General features: G+C 41.4%; 2 protein-coding genes across 2 annotated transcripts in view; one reads left to right on the forward strand and one right to left on the reverse strand.

Moving 5' to 3' along the window:
- Positions 1-845, forward strand: part of LOC115088101 (adhesion G-protein coupled receptor F3-like) — a 97,323-nt gene extending 96,478 nt beyond the window's left edge. Inside the window, exon 18 of the mRNA XM_029596056.1 lies at positions 101-845. The gene's annotated coding sequence lies outside the window, so the exon portion shown is untranslated. The remainder of the gene's footprint in view (positions 1-100) is intronic.
- Positions 846-11,148: 10,303 nt separating this feature from the next.
- Positions 11,149-19,772, reverse strand: part of MEP1A (meprin A subunit alpha) — a 49,857-nt gene continuing 41,233 nt past the window's right edge. The window contains exons 11-14 of the mRNA XM_029596888.1: positions 17,933-18,406; positions 14,992-15,165; positions 12,128-12,338; positions 11,149-11,296 (exon numbers count right to left, since the gene is read on the reverse strand). Coding sequence (XP_029452748.1) covers positions 11,149-11,296; positions 12,128-12,338; positions 14,992-15,165; positions 17,933-18,406 — 1,007 coding nt within the window. The remainder of the gene's footprint in view (positions 11,297-12,127; positions 12,339-14,991; positions 15,166-17,932; positions 18,407-19,772) is intronic.

A 19,772-nucleotide genomic window follows, 5' to 3' on the forward strand; every position in this document is an offset into this window, starting at 1 on the left:
ACTGCTTACAGAGCCTTTAAAGGTACCCCTTAAATAGGACAATCATAAATTATAAAAACTTAAGTCCTGGTGCTAACATTTTTTTCACTTCTCTCAAAAGATTCTTTCTCCTCCCCAGCTCCATTGCAACTCCTGGACGTAACAAACAGCAGCAGCAGCTGTGGCCACCGCTACCACAAACAGGGCCTGCACTGAGGAGCAGACCTGACTACCTTTCACCGTGCAACAAGCTCTGGGCTGCCCTAAGCACATAATACAAGGGGGAGAATGTGCCTTCAGCTCACTAACACAACCCGCACTCCACGCCATGGCGGATAAGGACAGAGCTTCAGCAAATTGCAACCTGGAGATTTCTCATGCCGCGCAACTTAGAAAATTAACAGGAAGGAAGGAACTGATGTTTTGTTTTTTTAAAAAATGGGATCATCTTACTATTTTGGCTCTAAAAAGCATAAAAACTTTCTATATATGCATACCGAGGTACTTTCAAGGGGGGCCCAATTTATTTTGTAGTACCCTTGTAAATGTCATGTAAAATATGGGAATGCTAATTATCCGTTTTTTGAACCATCACAACTCCGGACGTTTTTAGATACGCACACCAAATTTGTCTCAAAGATAGGCCATACATGGGATTACGGTGGTGGTTTCTCATTATTTCTCTTTACTAATCTTCATTGCTAGTTGCACTTTCCTTGACCCCTTCCCCCCTCCCCTTATTTTCTTAATGAGGAATATACAGATTTTATTTCATTTCTTCTTTCTTAATTTTTGCCTTGTTTCTTTATATTGTAATTCTATCTGTATATTCCTAAATATCCTGAATAATGTATTCTTGTCTGATGTTTGAATGCAATTAAAAAGAAAATTAAAAAAAAAAAAAAAGGATTTTGTTTTTTTAAAAAATGTGATCATCTTACCATTTTGGCTCTAATAGGAATAACAACTTTTTGACTTTTATAAACATAAAACCTTTTGGTCTTGTCTAAATGAAAAATGTGAAGTCCCATAACTTATTTTTAGATCAGCCACTAGGTAGGGGTACAGCTGGTTATATTTCATAACACAGAGTAACAAACAATGCTGGAGCTCTGCGACAGGGACCATGCTTTCCGACGTTCAGGAAAAGGCTGAAAACATGGCTCTTCAAAAAAGCCTATCCAGACTTCAACTGATCCTCACATTACAGCCACTTACTATAAGACATTACAAACTCTTTAGTAACAATCTCCTTCACTACATCAAGTCCACTTCACTGTAATTAATTTTGCATCGTAAATATTTTTTTATTTCAGTTAATCTCCTTCTTCTTCTCTCCTCTCTACTCCCAGTTGTGCACCTCCCTGTTTTAATGTAATTGCGATTTTCTAACCATGCACTCGTTATAATTCTTTGTTCGCTGTATATTGCACACCCTGTTTATTGTAAACCGGCATGATTTTTATTTATTTATTTAAGGCTTTTATATACCGACTTTCTTGATACAAATCAAATCAACTCGGTTTACATCGAACAATGCAGTAACTGTAACCAAACCAAACAACAAGAGACAAATTGAAGGAGTATAACTGCCTTAACTGGGAGTAGGAAACAAGAAAGGGGGAAACGAAAATAAAGTGCAATATACAAGAGAATATGTGAGGGGCAAGGAGCCATCCTCGTGGTAACTTGTAACATGATTTAGCATTTATTTCCTTACATCATTACTGGAACGTTATTTTATTTACAAAATTACTGGCACAATTCAAGTCAGGCTGTTGCACAAGAGGCGGGGAAGGCTCGGCAGAACAGCCATGTCTTAAGTTTCTTTTTAAAAGTTAGTAGACAAGTTTCTTGCCTGAGGTCCGGAGGCATGGTGTTCCAGATGGAGGGACCTGTGATAGAGAATGTCCGGTCTCTGATGTTTGAGTGGTGCACAATTTTGATAGAAGGAACATGTAAGGATCCCTTTTAGGCATCCCTTAAAGGTCTGGCCGTCGAGTGCTGTTTGAGAGGGTGTAGCAGATCAAGGGGGGTCTGATGGTGAATGTATTTGTGGATAATTGTGAGTGATTTATGGAGAATCCTGAAGTGTACTGGGAGCCAGTGAAGGTCTTTTAGAATAGGAGAGATATGTGCTCTCCAGTTGGTATTGGTCAAAACTCTCGCAGTTGCATTTTGTAGCAGCTGGAGGGGTTTTATAGTGGACGCCGGGAGACCTTGCAAAATGGAGTTGCAGTAGTCGATTTTGGAAAACAGAATGGCTTGGGGGACAGATCTAAAATCATAATGGAATAGGAGCGGTTTTAGTTTTTTGAGTACTTGTAACTTGTAGAAGCACTCCTTTGTGGTGATTTTTATAAATTGCTTTAGGTTCAGGTGGCTATCGATAATAACTCCAAGGTCTCTGGCATGGGATATTTGTATGTTAGTTTGCCATTGGTGTTGGAAAGGACTACTTTCTGGAGTGATTAGCAATAGTTCAGTCTTGGAAGTGTTGAGGACCAGATTGAGGCTTGATAAGTGATTATTGATCGTTTGGAGGTGAGAGTTCCATAGCTTGAGTGTTGAGTCCAGTGAGTTGGGTATTGGGATTAAGATTTGAACATCGTCTGCATAAATATAGAACTTAAGTTTTAGCTTTGTGAGTAGATGGCAGAGAGGGAGTATGTAAATGTTAAACAGGGTAGGCAATAAGGAAGAGCCTTGGGGGACTCCGAATGGGGCTTTAGTGTGAGAGGATTCCTTGTTCTTGATTTTAACCTTATAGCCTCTATTGCTAAGGAAGGAGTCGAACCATCTAAAAGCTGATCCTGTAATTCCTATATCTGATAGCCGGTTTAATAGGATGTTATGATTTACAGTATCGAAAGCCGCAGAGATGTCGAGGAGAGCTAAGAGGAAAGACTGTCCTTTATCAAAGCCTGTGTGAATATGATCAAGGAGTGAGATGAGGAGGGTTTTGGTATTGTGTTCTTTTCTGAAAGCATATTGTGCCAGGTGAAGAATGTTATGATCTTCAAGGTAGTTTGAAAGTTGCTTATTTACGATTTTCTCCATGATCTTAGCTACAAACGGGAGATTTGAAATGGGGCGATAGTTGTTGAGGTCATCCGGGTCCGGGTCCAGGTTTGGTTTTTTGAGTATGGGTTTGAGCATGGCCAGTTTGAGAGCATCCGGGAATATTCCTTGTGAAAGGGAACAATTGATAATATCGGCTAGATATTTGGAGATGTATTCTGGTATGAGAATCAGAGATTTGGAAGGTATTTGGTCTAGAGGGTGAGTCGAAGGTTTCATTCTTTTTATAAGGGTTTCCACCTCTAAAGTGTAAGTGTGATCGAAGGAGTCCAAATTTGTGTCTGTATAGTGATGTGATTCCTATCATGAATGTATAGTGATGTGATTCCTATCATGAATACCAGAATAAAAAAACACTAAGTAAATAAATAAATAAATACATAAATAGATAGATAAATAAATAGATAGATAAATAAATGTATCATAAAGCTAATATAGCACTGACACAAATCATGCGTTCTTATAGGTTGCTGCAAGGCATCATCACAAAGATTTTCCGTTGAAAAAAGCTACTATAGAAATACCTTTAAAAAAAGGAAATGCTTGCTTTTACTTATTTGTGCTGCTTTTGTAGAAATGATACCATGGTAAGTATTTATCATAATTTATTGGCTGGGTAGCACTGAAGCAGAAACATTGGGCACATTTTGCCTGTTATTGACATGGCCTCCAGTCCTTAACTCCTCCTACTGGTGTACTATGCACCATCAACGTCATGTCTCATGGGCATTTTTGCTTATTTCATATACTGTATGTTCACAAATATGAATATTTATTTATATTCTGCTTTTCAGCACTTCAAAGCAGATTACATTTATTTACTGTATGTATAACTGTATATTCTCACAGACTGCCATAGGAAATACGCTATTTTACTTCATTTTTCTGTACTTTAAAAATGTCTATGGGCCTCATTTTTAAAGTATCGCAGGCCTGCGGTACTTTAGAAAAATGTGGTAATGAGGGGCGGGGGGGGGGCGAAACGGGGGGGGGGGGCGGTCCTGCACTAGCCGGCAGCGATCGCACCTCCGCGGTGCGATCGCTGCCGGCATCGCGCCCAATAACTACACCATAGAAGGTGTAGTTATTGGACGCGAAATATGCAGCGAAAAGGCTCCTTACCTTTTCGCTGTCCGCGCCATGCTCGCAGAGTCAGCCCCGGTGATGCCCTAACTCCTCCTCTTCCGGGGCGCTACCTTCACTAGCTATCGCAGGCTTGCGCTGTTAGCGCAAGCCTACGATAGCCTTAGAAAATAAGGCCCTATGTTTTCTAACTTCTAACTTCTAGCCCCATAAATGGCTAAGGGGGTCATTTCCTATCGCTTATCGCTTATCAAAGACATTGTCTATGTCATTTCCAAAATGAAACAATAGGAAAAAAACATGAAATTTCATGTTTGTCTTCAAACGTTATTAGTGCGCACTGCTTCCAAAACATTAAAAAATTTTTAAAAATGGGTAAACATTAGCAACAATGAAAATCGACCCCTGAATGACATAAAATGTCATTTTTTGTCCTGCACACCCCTACTACCTTGATAATTTTTGAAGATTTATGGAAATAACTCAATAAAGGAAATTATTCTGTTGTAGTACTTTTGGATCTTAGAAGGTCATTTTCTATCGGTATCGCATAGCGATAAGCAGCTATCGCACATGAAAAGTCCCTTTTCACGTGCGATAGCTTGCCGGGAGCAGAGTCGGGGCAGCGAGGGGAGGAGTCGGGGCGGCGAGGAGGCAGATGCGGTGGTATCTTCGCTGGCGGCGATAAGGTAAGTGCCATTAGCGTTGCCAGTAGCATGCCCAATAGCACCACCTTTCACGGTGGCACTATTGGGTGCGAAAGCCAGCAGCGATAACACCGTGGTGTTGCGATGGTTGCCAGCTTTCGCAGGCCCGCCCCCCCCCCTTCATCCCCTCGCCCCCGTTTTCGCTGGATTCACCATTCTATGTTAGAATGGTGAATCCAGGCCTTAGCGTAGAATTTGATACCATAGACCATTACATTTTGTTATCACACTTTCCCTCCATGGGTCTGTCTAGGGTAATTCCTAGTTGGGTTGCTTCTTTTCTATCGTGTAGATCCAATTAGTGAATATGGGTTCTTGCACTTCTCATTATCTTATTAATTGAGGAACTCCACATGGTACTCTACTTTCCCCTTTATTTTTTAAAATTTATTTGGAGCCACACACAAAACTTAGTAGGTGGCTGGGTTTTGTTTCTAGGTCTTTGCTGATCATATTCAGCTTGATATCCCATCAGAGATGAACCAAATAACAGCGCTGTACAGCTTAAATGGCTGCTTGAGCAGCATGCAGTCTTGGATGTGTGAAAATAAAGATTAACGCTTATAAGACAAAAGCCTTATGGGTACGGGAAAAAGATGCAAAGTTCTCCTGCCCTTCTATATAATGGGATAATGTTGTCATTCCCTTGAACGACCAGGTGAGGAGTTTGGGTATTGAGAATAGATGCTACTTTGATGCTGAAACCACAGAAATTTGTTTTTATTATTTACATTACTTATGAATGATTCGCCAATTTATTTCCTCAGGAGAATTTTGCCCATTTGGTTTGTGCTTTAATTATGCCTCGATTATTGCAATGCCTTGTACTTAGGATTACCACAAAAAAGTGCAAGGAATTTACAATTAGTCTAGAATGTTGCTGCTGAACCTCCACAAGTTACCTGCGGTTTCAGGGGTAAAAGTTCTTTACATTATGGAACCTGTTTATTTTAGGGAATGCTTGACCTTATTTGTTCCGATTTGATTGTTGCATTCACAGGGGTGGGGGAGCTTGTTGGAGGTCCCACCGCTGCAAGTTATCAAATCTTCTATAGCTCATAATTGAGGTCTTTCTTGTTCTTTTCTTGATGGATGGAATAAATTATTCTCTCTCTAACAGGCCTTTGAGGAGACATCGTGAAATGCACTAATGGCTTAACGCTACTGAAAACATTGTAGCTAAAATCGGCATTAAAAATCGTGCGATAGGACATTGCAAAATTGTAATCCCAGCCCACTCCCGCCCCTAACTCCTCCTCTTTTTCGGATTTGCATCGCACCATACGATATGGTGCTATCGCATGCATTAAAGATGTTTTCGCATGCTTTAAGGGCTTATCACATGCAAAAACGCCTTAGTGCATTTTGATAAATGAGGCTTTAGCTATCGCCTTGTCACATTGTTTCGCCGACTTCAGATTGTTACACACTATTGAATCTCAGCTGCCATATCTTCGACCACTCTTCCAGCTTCCTTAAATCCCGTCTCATTCTCTCCACTCCTTCTGGCGTGTCCACTCTGTTGCAGATCTTAGTGTCATCCGCAAACAGACAAACCTTACCTTCTATCTCATCCTCTATGTCGCTCACATAGATATTGAACAGGACCTGTCCCAACACCAATCCTTGCGGCACTCTGCTTAACACCGCTCTCTCTTCAGAGTAAGTTCCATTTATCATCACACATTGTCGTCTGTCTGTCAACCAGTTTGCAATCCAGGCCACCACCTTAGTACTCACTCCTAAGCTTCTCATTTTATTCACCAGCCTCCTGTGCGGGACCGTATCAAAAGCCTTGCTGAAATCCAAGTAGATGACATCGAGCATTCTTCCTTGATCCAATTCCCTAGTCGCCCAGTTGAAAAAGTCAATCAGATTTGTCTGACAGGATCTTCCTCTGGTGAATCCATGCTGCCTCTGGTCCAGCAATTCTCCCGACTGTAGATATTTCACTATTCTTTCTTTCAGCAGCGACTCCATCACTTTTACCACCACCAGGGTGAGGCTAACCGGCCTGTAGTTACCAGCCTCCTCTCTGCTCCCACTCTTGTGAAGCGGGACCACCACCGCTCTTCTCCAATCACTTGGCACCACTCCCGTTTCTAGGGATCTATTGAACCTTCTCCTGGGTCTTCTTTAGTGAACACTGAACTGAAGTATTTGTTTAATATTTCTGCCATTTTTTTCATCTCTCTCTACAGATTGATCCTTTTCACCTTTCAATTTCACTATACCACTTTGAACTTTTCTCCTTTCTCTAAGATATCTGGAAAATGTTTTGTCACCTCTCTTTATCTCTTTGGCAATCCTTTCTTCCACTTGACTTTTTGCTGTCTTGATTACTTTCTTCGTCTCCCTCAGTTATACCAGATATTCTTCTTTGTGCTCCTCCCTTTGGGATCCTTTATATTTCTTGAATGCTGTTCTTTTAGCTTTTATTTTGTCAGCCACCTCCTTTGAGAACCAGATAGGTTTCATTTTTCTTTTGCTTTTCTTTACTTTTCTAACATATAGATTAGTTGCCTTGATAATTGCTCCTTTTAGTTTGGTTCACTGTTGATCCACATCTCTCTTGTTCTCCCAGCCTTTTAGTTCTTCCTCCAGGTACTTCCCCATTTCATCAAAGTCTGTGTTTTTGAACTGCAAAACTTGGGTCTTCATGCTTCTTCTAAGTATCCTTTGTGTGATATGAAACCATACCGTTTGATGATCACTGGTGCTGAGGTGGGTGCCCACCTGGACATCAGAGACATTATCTCCATTAGTGAGCACTAAATCGAGTATAGCTCCCTCTCTTGTGGGTTCCATTACCATTTGTTTGAACAAAGCCCCTTGCAGGGCATTTACTATTTCTCTACTATTGTTAGATTCTGCAGAAGGGATTCTCCAGTCTACATCTGGCAGATTAAAGTCTCCAACAATCACCACTTCTCCCTTCTTTCCCATCTTTTGGATGTCTTCAACCAGATCTCTGTCATGCTCTTCCTTTTGATTTGGAGGCCAGGTGATTTACTACTCTTCAGTTTGTCAATCTGGCCTATGACATCTTCCAGGTTCACCACAATTTGATTCAGTTCATCTGAATCATCGCCTTTGAAAACCATCTCCAGAACAGGTATCTCCCCAACATCTTCTTCAGTAAACACTGACGCAAAGAATTCATTTAGTCTTTCCACATTGATTTTATCTTCATTAAGTGCCTTTTAACCCCTCGATCTTCTAACTGGCCAACCAACTCCCTTGCAGGATTTCTGCTTTGGATATTTTTTGAAAAGTTTTTATGATGAAGTTTTGCATCTACGGCCAACTTCTGTTCAAATTCTTTCTTAGCCTGTCTTATCAATGTTTTACATTTAACTTGCCAATGCTTATGATGTATTCTATTTTCCTCTGATGGATCCTTCTTCCAATTTTTTGAATGAATATCTTTTGGCTAAAATAGCTCTTTCACCTCAATTTGTAATCATGCCAGTAATCGTTTGGCCTTCCTTCCATCTTTCTTAATGTGTGAAATACATCTGGATTGTGCCTCTAAGATGGTACTTTTATACAATGTTCATGCCTTTTGCACACCCTTTACCTTTGTAGCTGCACCTTTCAAGGTTCTTTTTAAACTATTTTCCTCATTTTGTCAAAGTCTCTCTTTTGAAAATTTGGTGCTAGAGCTATGGATTTACTTACTGCCCCCCTGCCTTCCTGTCATTAATTCAAATTTGATCATGTTATGATCACTATTGCCAAGCAATCCCAATACCATTACCTCTGAGAATTAAATCTAAAATTGCTCCTTCTTTTGTCGGTTCCTGAACCAATTGCTCCATAAAACTATCATTTATTCCATCCAAGAATTTATCTCTCTAGCATGTCCTGATGTTACATTTACCCAGTCACTATTGGGGTAATTGAAATCTCCCATTATTACTGCACTATCAATTTGGTTAGCTTCCCTAATTTCTCTTAGCATTTCACTGTCCGATTCATCATTTTGGCCAGGTGGATGGTAGTATACTCCTATCTCTATACCCTTCCTCAACACACAAGGGATTTCTACCCATAAAGATTTGATTGTGCATTTAGTGCATTAGGATCGCAGCAACAGTGCGATCGCTGCCGGCTAGCGCAGGCCCGCCCCCCGTTTCAGCCCCCCGCCCCTCATTCCCTAAAGTATCGCAGGCCTGCGATACTTTAGAAAATGAGGCCCTTAGTTTCTTGCAGGATCTTTATCCTGTTGATCTCTATGCCATCCCGGACATAAAGCGCCACTCCGCCACCAAGTTGCTCCTCTCTATCATTGTGATATAATTTGTACCCTGGTATAGCACTTTCCCATTGGTTATCCTCCTTCCACCATGTCTCTGAGATGCCAGTTAAGTCTATGTCATCATTCACTGCTATACACTCTAACTCTCCCATTTTAGTTCTTAGACTTCTGGCATTAGCATACAAACATTTCAAAGTGTGTTTTTTGTTTGTATTAACATTCTGCTTTTCAGTTGTCAAGGATAATTTGGAATCTTTTAGCTCAGGTGATTCTTTAATTATAGGCACATGGACTACTTTTCTTATAATTGGAAGCTCTCTGTTGGGATGCGATAACTCTAATGCTTCCATCGTAACCTTCGAAGATACCTCCCTCCGAACCATGCGCTGCTGAGCGATTGTCGACTTTCCCCTTTGATTTAATTTAAAATCTGCTCTATCTCCTTTTTAAAGGTTAGTGCCAGGTAGGCATGTTACCAGGTGATTTTCATGCCCACCAGCCACCCAGTTATCTACATTCCTAATATTTGAATCACCAACTATGATGGCCAACAGAAATCTCAGTAAGCCATGTTATTTAAATGATAGCTACACTTCAAGAAGTGTAGCTTACTTTACCTAGGAGCATTGGTATAGTAATGCATGTCCCAGTGCTCCCAGGGTGTTTCCTTAAAGAGGCCATATGGCTCCAGAAACATCCCTCCCCCCCCCCCCCCCCCCCCCCCCCCCCCCAATTCATAGTGAGAAAATTACTAGTGAGACACCCTCTCATACCCATCCCTGCTGTATCCTGAAGCAGCACCAATGTAAAAAAAAAAAACCCAAACAATCCCAACTTGCTGCTGGCCCTGATCCAACCCTTCAGTACTAAGCCATGCCTTTTAGTGCTCTAAGTGATCCCCTCAATTCCCTGGATCTCCTTTTCCCCCCACCCCCACACACACTCCCTTCCCCCCAAAGCATTTTGTCTAAAACCTTGGTGGCGCAGCAGTACCGGCATAGCCCCTAGGGTCTGGCTGTGCCTTTTTTGAAATGGCACTTGGCAAACCTCAGGCAGACCTATGCCCCATCACGTTGCACCTACATTTATAGGGGTAAGATAACTTATTTACCATGCAGTAAAGCATTACCACAGCTTGATAAATGACCCTCTTAAAAAGTTAAAATTCTTCAAGGCAAACAAAGGCTGCATCTTTTACGGCACAAGGTATTGTACATTACTGTCAAAATATTAATAACAAATACTATTACAAATGCAGTTATTTTAACTGGAACACTTCAAGTAGTGACATTGGTCCTGGAGAAAACTTGAATCTTTGTAGGTTATACTACTTTTTAAAGGAGCAACATAACAAAATTGTAGTACACAAGCTTTTGAGACCATATGGATCCCATCTTCAGATGTGACTCTAGTGCTTCAAGATGGAAGCTTTTGTATCTAAAGAATGTTGTGGAGTAGAAATTCCGAAAATAAAAATCATCAAAAGGTGTGGCGGAGGGACTGGATTAGCATCAATTAAACAGAATTAGCATAGGTTCAGTTGCTAGAAGTGATGGAACTTTTCAAGGGTTGGATATTAATACAGGGTGGCCCATGGAAAAGTAGCCTGCCTCCAATACAAGTGCCACGCAGGCAGGCTTCTTTTCCATGGGCCACCCTGTATAATGTCTCATCAGGACTGAGAACAGCAGGTGTTGAAGGCTGCCAAGACCCATAATGCATTATGAATCCAGTTTCTTACTTTACTTGCACAGCTGTAGTTAAGGTATATGTGCACTGAATAGGAAGGCAAAAAAGGTTAGAGATCACACTGGGTATCACCATGGACGGTTGCATCACAGATGCTTTTGTTGCCCTTGAGTATGTTCCCTTCAAATGGGCAATCTACCAAATAAAAGATCTCATATCATCCTTTGCCATAAATCTTTCAATGTAAGTCAACAAACCTCACAACTACAACTCTTCACTTGCATTTATAAGCTCTATTTATTTCCAGTTTTCATACATTTCAAGACACCAAAAGATTTTATCATTGCTTTATTTTCTAGCCAGTGTGGCAAATATAGCAAGTGTTAATACTATTGTCCCCGCTGCTCCTCCAATCATCATTCCAAGGATGTTCCCGTGTACCTGCATCGCCTCACACTCCTCACCAGTGTAGAAGATGGCTTGCCCTGAGTAGCACCTGTGAATACAAGTGAACAAACAAAAGTTTTTTCCTGTCTGCATTATTGGTTTCTTCCATTCTAAGGAATGTTTGGTTTGGGGGGAGGGGGTTTTTTTTGGCTGGAGGGAAGTTTGATCTAGCAGTTTACTCCTTCTCCTTTACACTTCCAGCTCAATCTGAACCAAAGCTAAGATTTGGTGCCATGAGCCTTCATTTGCTCCTACCTAGGAATTTTTCCTCTATTTTATTCCACTGCCCCCTTATGCACACACAAACATATTTAGTCTTGTCATTGCAGTGATGGTTCTGGCCAGGGAACATGCACAGAGCTCCTTCCAGAACGGTTTCATCATGGGTTGAATTCTGCGACTAGGTGTCACCCTTAAGCAAGCAATAACCATGATTCCCTTCACAACCTCCCCAGCCCCAAATAACCCGTGGAGTAGAAGACCCAGCTCGGAGATTGAACTGGGATATTACACAGCACTACCACTGAGCCACTGGGCTGGCCCACATGCTGGTTTAATTTCCTAAACAACAGTTCAACATACTATGCTGCTCTCATAAAATACATCAACAATCATGCTGACTTTTAATGGTTTATTCATTTCCTAATAGAGCACAAGGGAATAATAGATGAGAAATTCTTAAGTATTTTGATGCTAATTTAATAGGTGCAGTTTTAGTTGGCTAGTAGGACTGTTTTATCAAGTCTGTTTTTATGCCAGCATTGATGCCAAAGAAAATAGGATTTATCTGTTTTATAACTCAGATTAGATATTTTGCCTATGTGACAGTGTCTTACTTAAACATCTTCCCAATACAGAGCTGAAAAACAATGGGGCATACCTACAGCTTGGCTTCCCTTTCACATTTACACAAACACCATCATTCAGGCAAGGATTTGGATCACATGGGTCTCTGAAATAACTCAGTTGGTTATGGCCTTCCACAGCATCATTATTCTTAGCTGATCTCCGCTGCCTTTCGTGGAAAACATCTGCCGTGTTTGGTTGCGCTGACCTGATTGGAACTTCTGTCTTAATAAGCTGCGTTAGATCTTTATGGAAATAAAAGACATCACATTAAAACTGTACAAATTCAGCAGCACTAGAAGAAAATGGATTTTCCAAACAAGGTGAGCCCTAGTAATTGTGTGACAGCAGATTTCTCAAGTAATATTTTAAGGAAAGCATGAAATATGAAGGAAACAACAGTGACATGAGACAAAGAGGAATAAAATTACCTGCAAAAAGTGATTTTTTTTTTTTACTGATGGTTGTTTTTTTGATACTGCAAAAAAAGTAAATCATTGGTTCTCAAGTCTGTTCCCAGTCAGTCAGAGTTTCAGGATATCTGCTACAAATATGCATGAGATAGATTTGCATGCAATGAAGTCAGAGTTTGCAATTAAGTTCATGCATATTCATTGCAGATATTCTGAAACCTGGCTGGCTGAAGGTCCCTCAGTTGGGAACCACTGAGGTAACATGTAATGGAATTCTCCAGGATCTATAGCTCTACGCTCTAATATCTTTTTTTCTTGTTTTTCTTTCTCCACTCAACACTATTTATTTAAATGTTTCTCTTCCTTCTACTTTTTTTCTGTTTATTCTCTAACAAAGGTCTTGCTAAATTGAACTGGCAATCTCACAGCCAGTTAGGATTTCAGAATATCTACAATGAATATGTATGAAGTAAATTTGCATAATGTTTGCTGATTTACCTCATAAATATTCATTGAGGAGGTCCTGAAAACGCCACTAAGAGTAGTTGGGGAAGGAGGGGGGTATCACCAGGACAGATTTGAGAAGCCCTCCTCTAAGATCTCCTTAATTTTTCTAATTCATTTTCAATCAGGAAGCCATCATGCATGAACATTGGTGCTGTCATTAACAAAATATATCCACCTATTTAATACAATATCTTAATCATCATTAAAAATTAAAAAATCATTCTCACCATCCAACCACAGATACCACAGCACAAGACAAATACACTTCCACCACTCCAACACACACACACACACACACACATACATCACATGTAAAACACAGTTAAAACATGTCTCCCTATCAAACAGCTTCTTCAGGGGTACAAAATATAAAGTGGATCTATGCAGAAAAAAATCACTTTATCCAGCAAATTTCTTCACTCTCCCAAAAGGTGAATACATTCTCCTCAGTACCAATCTGAATTTCGCCGCATTTGAGCTGCTTTCGAGTTTGAGAGATCACCTGTGTATCCATTGGGAAAGCTTTTGAAAAGTTATCCGGTTTGTCCGGTTTATTTGCTGCCTCTTGGTAAAAACCGATTTGGAGTCTTTGTTTGACAATGTGATTTAAGAATAAAGTCTACCATGTGCTGCATTTGAAGAAATTGAATATTTCTTGCCTATTTGAGATATGTTAAGAGTGACAGTCGTTTTAGAGAATTCTCTTCTGGAGAAGTTATCAAATGTGTAAGATTGGTTTTGGGACATTTTCGAGCTCTTCTAGAAATAATTTTTGCATTTAGTTTTATGAAGATTGATACTGTTGAGAAAGTATTCACCTTTTGGGAGAGTGAAGAAATTTGCTGGATAAAGTGATTTTTTTTCTGCACATATCCACTTTATATTTTGTACCCCTGAAGAAGCTATTTGATAGCGAAACATGTTTTAACTGTGTTTAACGTGTGATGTATGTGTGTGTTGGAGTGCTGGAAGTGCATTTGTCTTGTGCTGTGGTATCTATGACTGGATGGTGAGACTGATTTTTTTTAATTATTAATGATTAAGATATTGTATTAAATGAGTGGATATATTTAGTTAATGTTAAGAAATATTTATAACTTTTTTATTTAAAATATATTGTGTGACTATATCATTTGAAACTTATGGATTTGTGTTGAATGATATAGTTGTAAGCCATTTTTTTATTATTTGTATTTTGAAGATTAGTACTGTCAATTTCTTCAGGGTACTGGGCATAAAGTGCCATGTCTTCCAGTGCTCATGAGAGCAGGACATAAATCTTTATGGAGCCTCTTCCAGTGCTGCTCTCTGGTTGAACACACGGTAAGACCAGTGGCTGGCTCTGTTTTGCCACTGCTTCTGTAACACCACAGTCTTTAATCAACTGTAAAATTAGGAACCTGAATCCAAGTTTGGATGTAGCTTGATATGAAACACTAGATCATTGAGCTACCTACTATTGCTCTATTATTTTTTATTATTATTATTATTATTATTATTATTATTATTATTAATAATAATAACATAAAAGCTTTATTAACTAACAGCCATCGGGAAAAGGGGGTTTTGGTTAATTAAATATCTGAGAGCTTTCTGCTTTCTATTCCAGCCTCTTCCCGCCAGACAGAAGGATGCAGGGGACAAGAGGGAAAAGGGAAGAGGGAAGAGGGGCGAGGCTGGAGTAGACGGAACACAGAGCAGAGCAGAGGATAGCTACTCTGCTCCCTCCAAATCCACCCCTCCTTGACCGTCATTTCTCCTCATGTCCCCTCCTAACCTTTGCAAATAGCAGGAGGGGAAGGAAGGGGCTGAGGCTGGAGTGGCAGAGCAGAGCAGAGAAAAGCTATTCTGCGCCCTAATCCAACTCCTCCCCTTCTGTTATTCCATCCCACTAAAGGTGATGGTAGATTGCCAGATAATGGACATTTTTGTGTATATAGTTCATGGCCTTTTAATGTTACACATAAATAATGTATACCTTCAAATTCCACAAAAATAATGAGGTCATCATTTTTCAGAAAACTCCTACGATGAAGTTGATTATGGGAAATAAAGGTACTCCACCCAAAGTCTGTGCTTCTATTACAATCACAATCAGGGTCATAGCGTCCAGTAATAAATGGTTTATCCCACATTGATATGTTAGGTTGTCCTGTAAAAGACAAAGTAAGAACATATACATTTTTTCTTTTTTTTTACAGAGACTAAGAAGTACAAGATGACTGGAGAGGGATTCCCCCAATTGCATTTTGGTGTGCCTTGTATTACACGGAGACAGTATTCTCTGTACATTAAGGTTGAAATGAATACTCCGTTTTTATGGCCCTGCTGTGCTGGGACTCCATGTGCCATGCAGGCCAAGAGAGATCACACACAGATTGTCACCTCAGGAATAGGAATGCAATAAATAAAGTTGCATAGAAGGAATAAAAATGAAGAAAAAGGATGTCCCTGGCTTGGAGTCCAGGAAGAAGGAGGGACTGGGCTCTACTCCCTTGCCAGAAAGACTGAGTGGTGGGGAAGTTAAAAAGGGAGATACACCTTGAGGAAGAGGAAGGTGGCATCACCAACCAGAGAGAGATAGAGACCAATTGAAATAGCTGGAGAAAGAGAAAGCAGAAGAAGGAGCATCAGGAGATAGCAGGAAGGGAATGGGAACCACAGGACCATTTCTTTTTAAAAACAGAGGGTGGGAGCAAGGACCATGGAACCATTTCTTTTTTTAAAAAATGAGCATTGGAAGAGGATGAGGAGCTTTGGACCATTTCTTTTTAAAACAGGAGCATACAAAAGTTGGGAGCAAGGGGATATAGAGAACACGGGGCTCGTTCTTTGGAAAAAAAAGGCCACCAGGAGGGTGAGAGACATGGGATGGGGCTGCCAGACCTTATTAAAACAATTTTTTAATGAGAATGGGAGCTTGGCCATCCACTTGGCTGTTGCACTTGAAATCAATGCTAGCTGCCTAACTTTCTGGTCCCATCCTAACACTGCCACCAGACCTGCCCAGAATTTGTCTGGCTAAATTTAGCCTTCTACTGAAATTCAGAAGACCAGATTTAGCCAGTAAGGCTGTCCAATTTTCAAAGGCTTTGATCTGGCCAGCTAAAGGCCCGATTTTAAAAGCCCGGCACGCACAAATTCCGGGAGATACATGCGTGGCTGGCCGTGCAAGCACTGAGCGCATTTTCGAAACGGTCCGGCCACGTGCGTATCTCCTGGCACGCATGGAATTGCCAGGCTGCAAAAAAAGGGCATACTAGGGATGGGGACAGGGCGGGGGCAGGGCAGGGGCCAGCGGGACAGCACCATTAGGCATTGTCCAGGGGAAGCAAGCGTCAGCAGCTGGCTGGCACATGGAACTTTCTCCAGCCAGGGACAAAAAAAATTACGGTAGGTGGGGTTTAGAGGTCGGGGAGGATAGGGGAAGAGGGAGGAAGGATAGGGTTAGGGAAGTTCCTTTATTGGAACAGAATGGGAGGGAACTGGGGTAGGCCTATTCGCGTCGCCATATGGTTTTTACAAAAATTCTCCCCCGTGCATGTGAGTCGGGCACCTGTGTGCTCGTGTGCTCACAGGCATCAGATTTTATAACATGCGCACGTCGCTGCACGCATGTTATAAAATCGGCACCCCCATGTATATGTGCCAGGAACTGCGCGCACATGGACACACATGCAGGTCTTAAAATTTACCAGTAAGTGTTTAATTAGCTGGCTAGATCCCTTTGAATATTGATCTCGTAGTTGTATCTGTTAATTTCCTTTCCTTGAATTTACTAGACCAGTCCAGACTCATGGGTCCACACCACCCACCCGCAGATGGAGACAGATGAACCACCCCCATCCCCAAGTGACCCCCATCACCACAGATAGAATGGTGAAGTATAAGCAAAAGCCAGCGTCCTTATTTCAAAGCAATGGAAGTAAAAAAAAAAACAAAAAAACCTACCCCTAAAAACTATTAACAACTTTAAAAACCTTGAAAGATATAGAAGAAAATCCTCCAAGATAAATTCTCATTTCCAAATCCCAGCGGGAATAGAAGGGAAAAGCAACAACAGAAAGAAGGAGCTAAAGCCAGTATTTGGGCTACTTACATATGGAGTGTGGGAAAATTTCTGCAAGACCCATGACCTTCACCTAATGATTCAGCGCAGACCTTGACTTCCCAAGATATATAATTGTAGCAGTCCCACCCGCTCCCCAATTTCTAATATGTTTATGTCCTTGTCTTACAAGCACAATTCAGAGACTTCTTGAACTATGCTATGCTGTTTGCTGTGACAAAATCCCATGCCAGCAGATTGCACAATTTAATTACCCACTGACTAAAGTAAGATTTTCTTGTGTTTGTCTTGAAATTGGGAACATACAGTTTCATTGGATGCCCTATGGTCCTAGTATTTTTGGACAGTGTGAACAGAACAACTGCATGCTTGTAGTTTATTCTTTTCTGTTCATGATCTTATAGACCTCTATCATGTCCTCACTTGGTCTTCTCTTTCCCAAGCTAAATAGTCCAGATTTTTCAGTCTTTCTTCATATTACAAATGCCCCAATCCTCTCACGATTCTGGTTGCCCTTTTCATTTCCTTCTCCAGCAACACCATACCCTTTTGAAATGGGGCAACCAGAACTGCACACAGTGCTCCAACCGGGGTTGTACCAGAGCTCTATACAAAGGCATGATGATGATTTCTTTGAATCTGTCATCAATACCGTTACAAATTATCCCTTTCAACAACAATTTCCCAGGGTGGACCCCAGCAGTGTGTGGTGATACTTTGGATTATAATCTCATATTCAATTCTATTTTCCACTTGGATGCCCAAGTTCCTAATCTTTCTAGATCCTCCTGCAGTTTTAACAACTCAGTTTTCATTTCAACTACCCCCCAGACTAAAAGCAAACATTTACCTGAAGCAACTTGGCTCTTGCTGGTTGTGAAACTCCTGCTGGCTGACATCCTGAGCTTCATGTCAGGGTCCTGATCCAGTGCAGTCAGAATTGCCTGCCTGTTCAGAGCTGGCCATTCCAGGATATTGTCATTCTCCCCACTGCACAGGTGGAAGGAAATTCCAGTGTAGTTCACATAGCTGGAGTAGTTCTGGCCATGGGGATACAGGGTCACCCCATAACCATAGCCCTCAGGGCTATAAAACCGTGGACTGTAAATGAAGCTGCCTTTAACAGTCGTTTGCAAGATATTGCTGAAATTGCGGATGTGCCATACAGCATTGGGGCACGGGGTTTCCGTAAGGCTGATGTCATCAATCAATACACCACCGGAGGAGGCTCCATTATCACCTTTAATTCCCTGGAAGACATAGCGAAACTTTTCTGCAACATTGAGGGTCACGTGAGCAATCTTCCAGTTCTTGTCGGTATCACCTAAGGAGAAAAAGTGCTAGCAAGATTACAAGAGCATGGAGTGTCAATTTACCTTGACAGTTTAGTTGTTATTTCTACAGCTTAGTCAAAAAGAAACTAATAAAAGCAAGATGCACAATAATTGCCATAGCTGTGCTCTGTACCTAAAGATAGATAAAGATTTTTCTGGGTCCCCAAAGTCCCCTGTCCAATCTCCTGCCTACATTCACAGATCCTTTGCTTCCTTCCTATGGGGTGAATTTTAAGATTTATTTCCTCTGTGTGGTGGGTCTTCCTCCAAGGAGCCCTCTTCTTTACTTAAAAGACCCCTAGATAGAATTCTGGGTGGGAGAGGCTCAGGGCCGGTGCAAGAGTATTAGGCACCCTAGGCAAACTTTCTGCCTTGTGCCCGCCTCCCCTCCCACCCCGGTCCAGACCCCAGCTCTGGCCAAAATCACATTCACTCAGACAAGCCCCCTCTCTTACACACCCTTAGGTTCCTTGTCTCATTTGCACACACACTCTTACACAGGCTTCCTCCCTCTCTCTCACTAACACTGTTGGTCTCTCATACACACACAATTCCTCTCTCTCACACACACACACACACGCACACAAACAGAGGTATCGCTCATGGCACTGCTTTCGGCCCGCCAAGTGTCTCCATTTCTCAGCCGCGAGCAGGATGAGTACTGCTCGTGGCCCTCCGAGTCTCTACTCCTCTTGGCCGTGAGTGGGATAAGCTTCACTCGTGGCCCGCCAAGTCTCTACTCCTTTTGGCTGTGAGTAGGATGAGCTCCACTCGCGGCCCCATATAGTTGTTCTTTGCCGCTCCCTAATGGCTGGCACCATAGGTGATGCCTAGCTCGACTATTGGGGCATGCCGGCCCTGGGGAGGCTCCCCGGGATGCTTCTTTAGAGTGTGACAATATCGCAGAAAAGCAAACACTGCCTTTTCCTGATAATTGAAATTGAAGGGTGTGGTATGATGAATGACCACTGGATGGCATTCACTCTGGTAAATTTATATGATGCATTTGAACTCTATCAATGTGAAAGGTTGGGAAAGGTATCTATGAGCAGTTTCCCTTTAAGAAGGTTGGGGAATAAGGCCCAGTAGTGGGAGACTATTCCTCAGTATAAAAGGAGTGGCTGAGAATTTTGGCAGGGAGTCGTTCGAGGAAGCCAATCCAGTGAGTTGGTTCAGCCTGGGGTGAACTACCACAATAAGCGACAGCAGGATAACCCATCTGCAACTAAATCTATAGCACATATGTATTGTGGCAATGTACATAAGCAAGAGAAAGAACAATATCCAGCATATAAGAAAACATGAAAGTCATGGGGTAGCCCATCTCATTTTGCGAGAATGTGTCTGACGAGTGTG

This window comes from Rhinatrema bivittatum, chromosome 3 (genome assembly GCF_901001135.1).
Source record: "Rhinatrema bivittatum chromosome 3, aRhiBiv1.1, whole genome shotgun sequence".
In the NCBI taxonomy this organism is placed as follows: Eukaryota; Metazoa; Chordata; class Amphibia; order Gymnophiona; family Rhinatrematidae; genus Rhinatrema; species Rhinatrema bivittatum.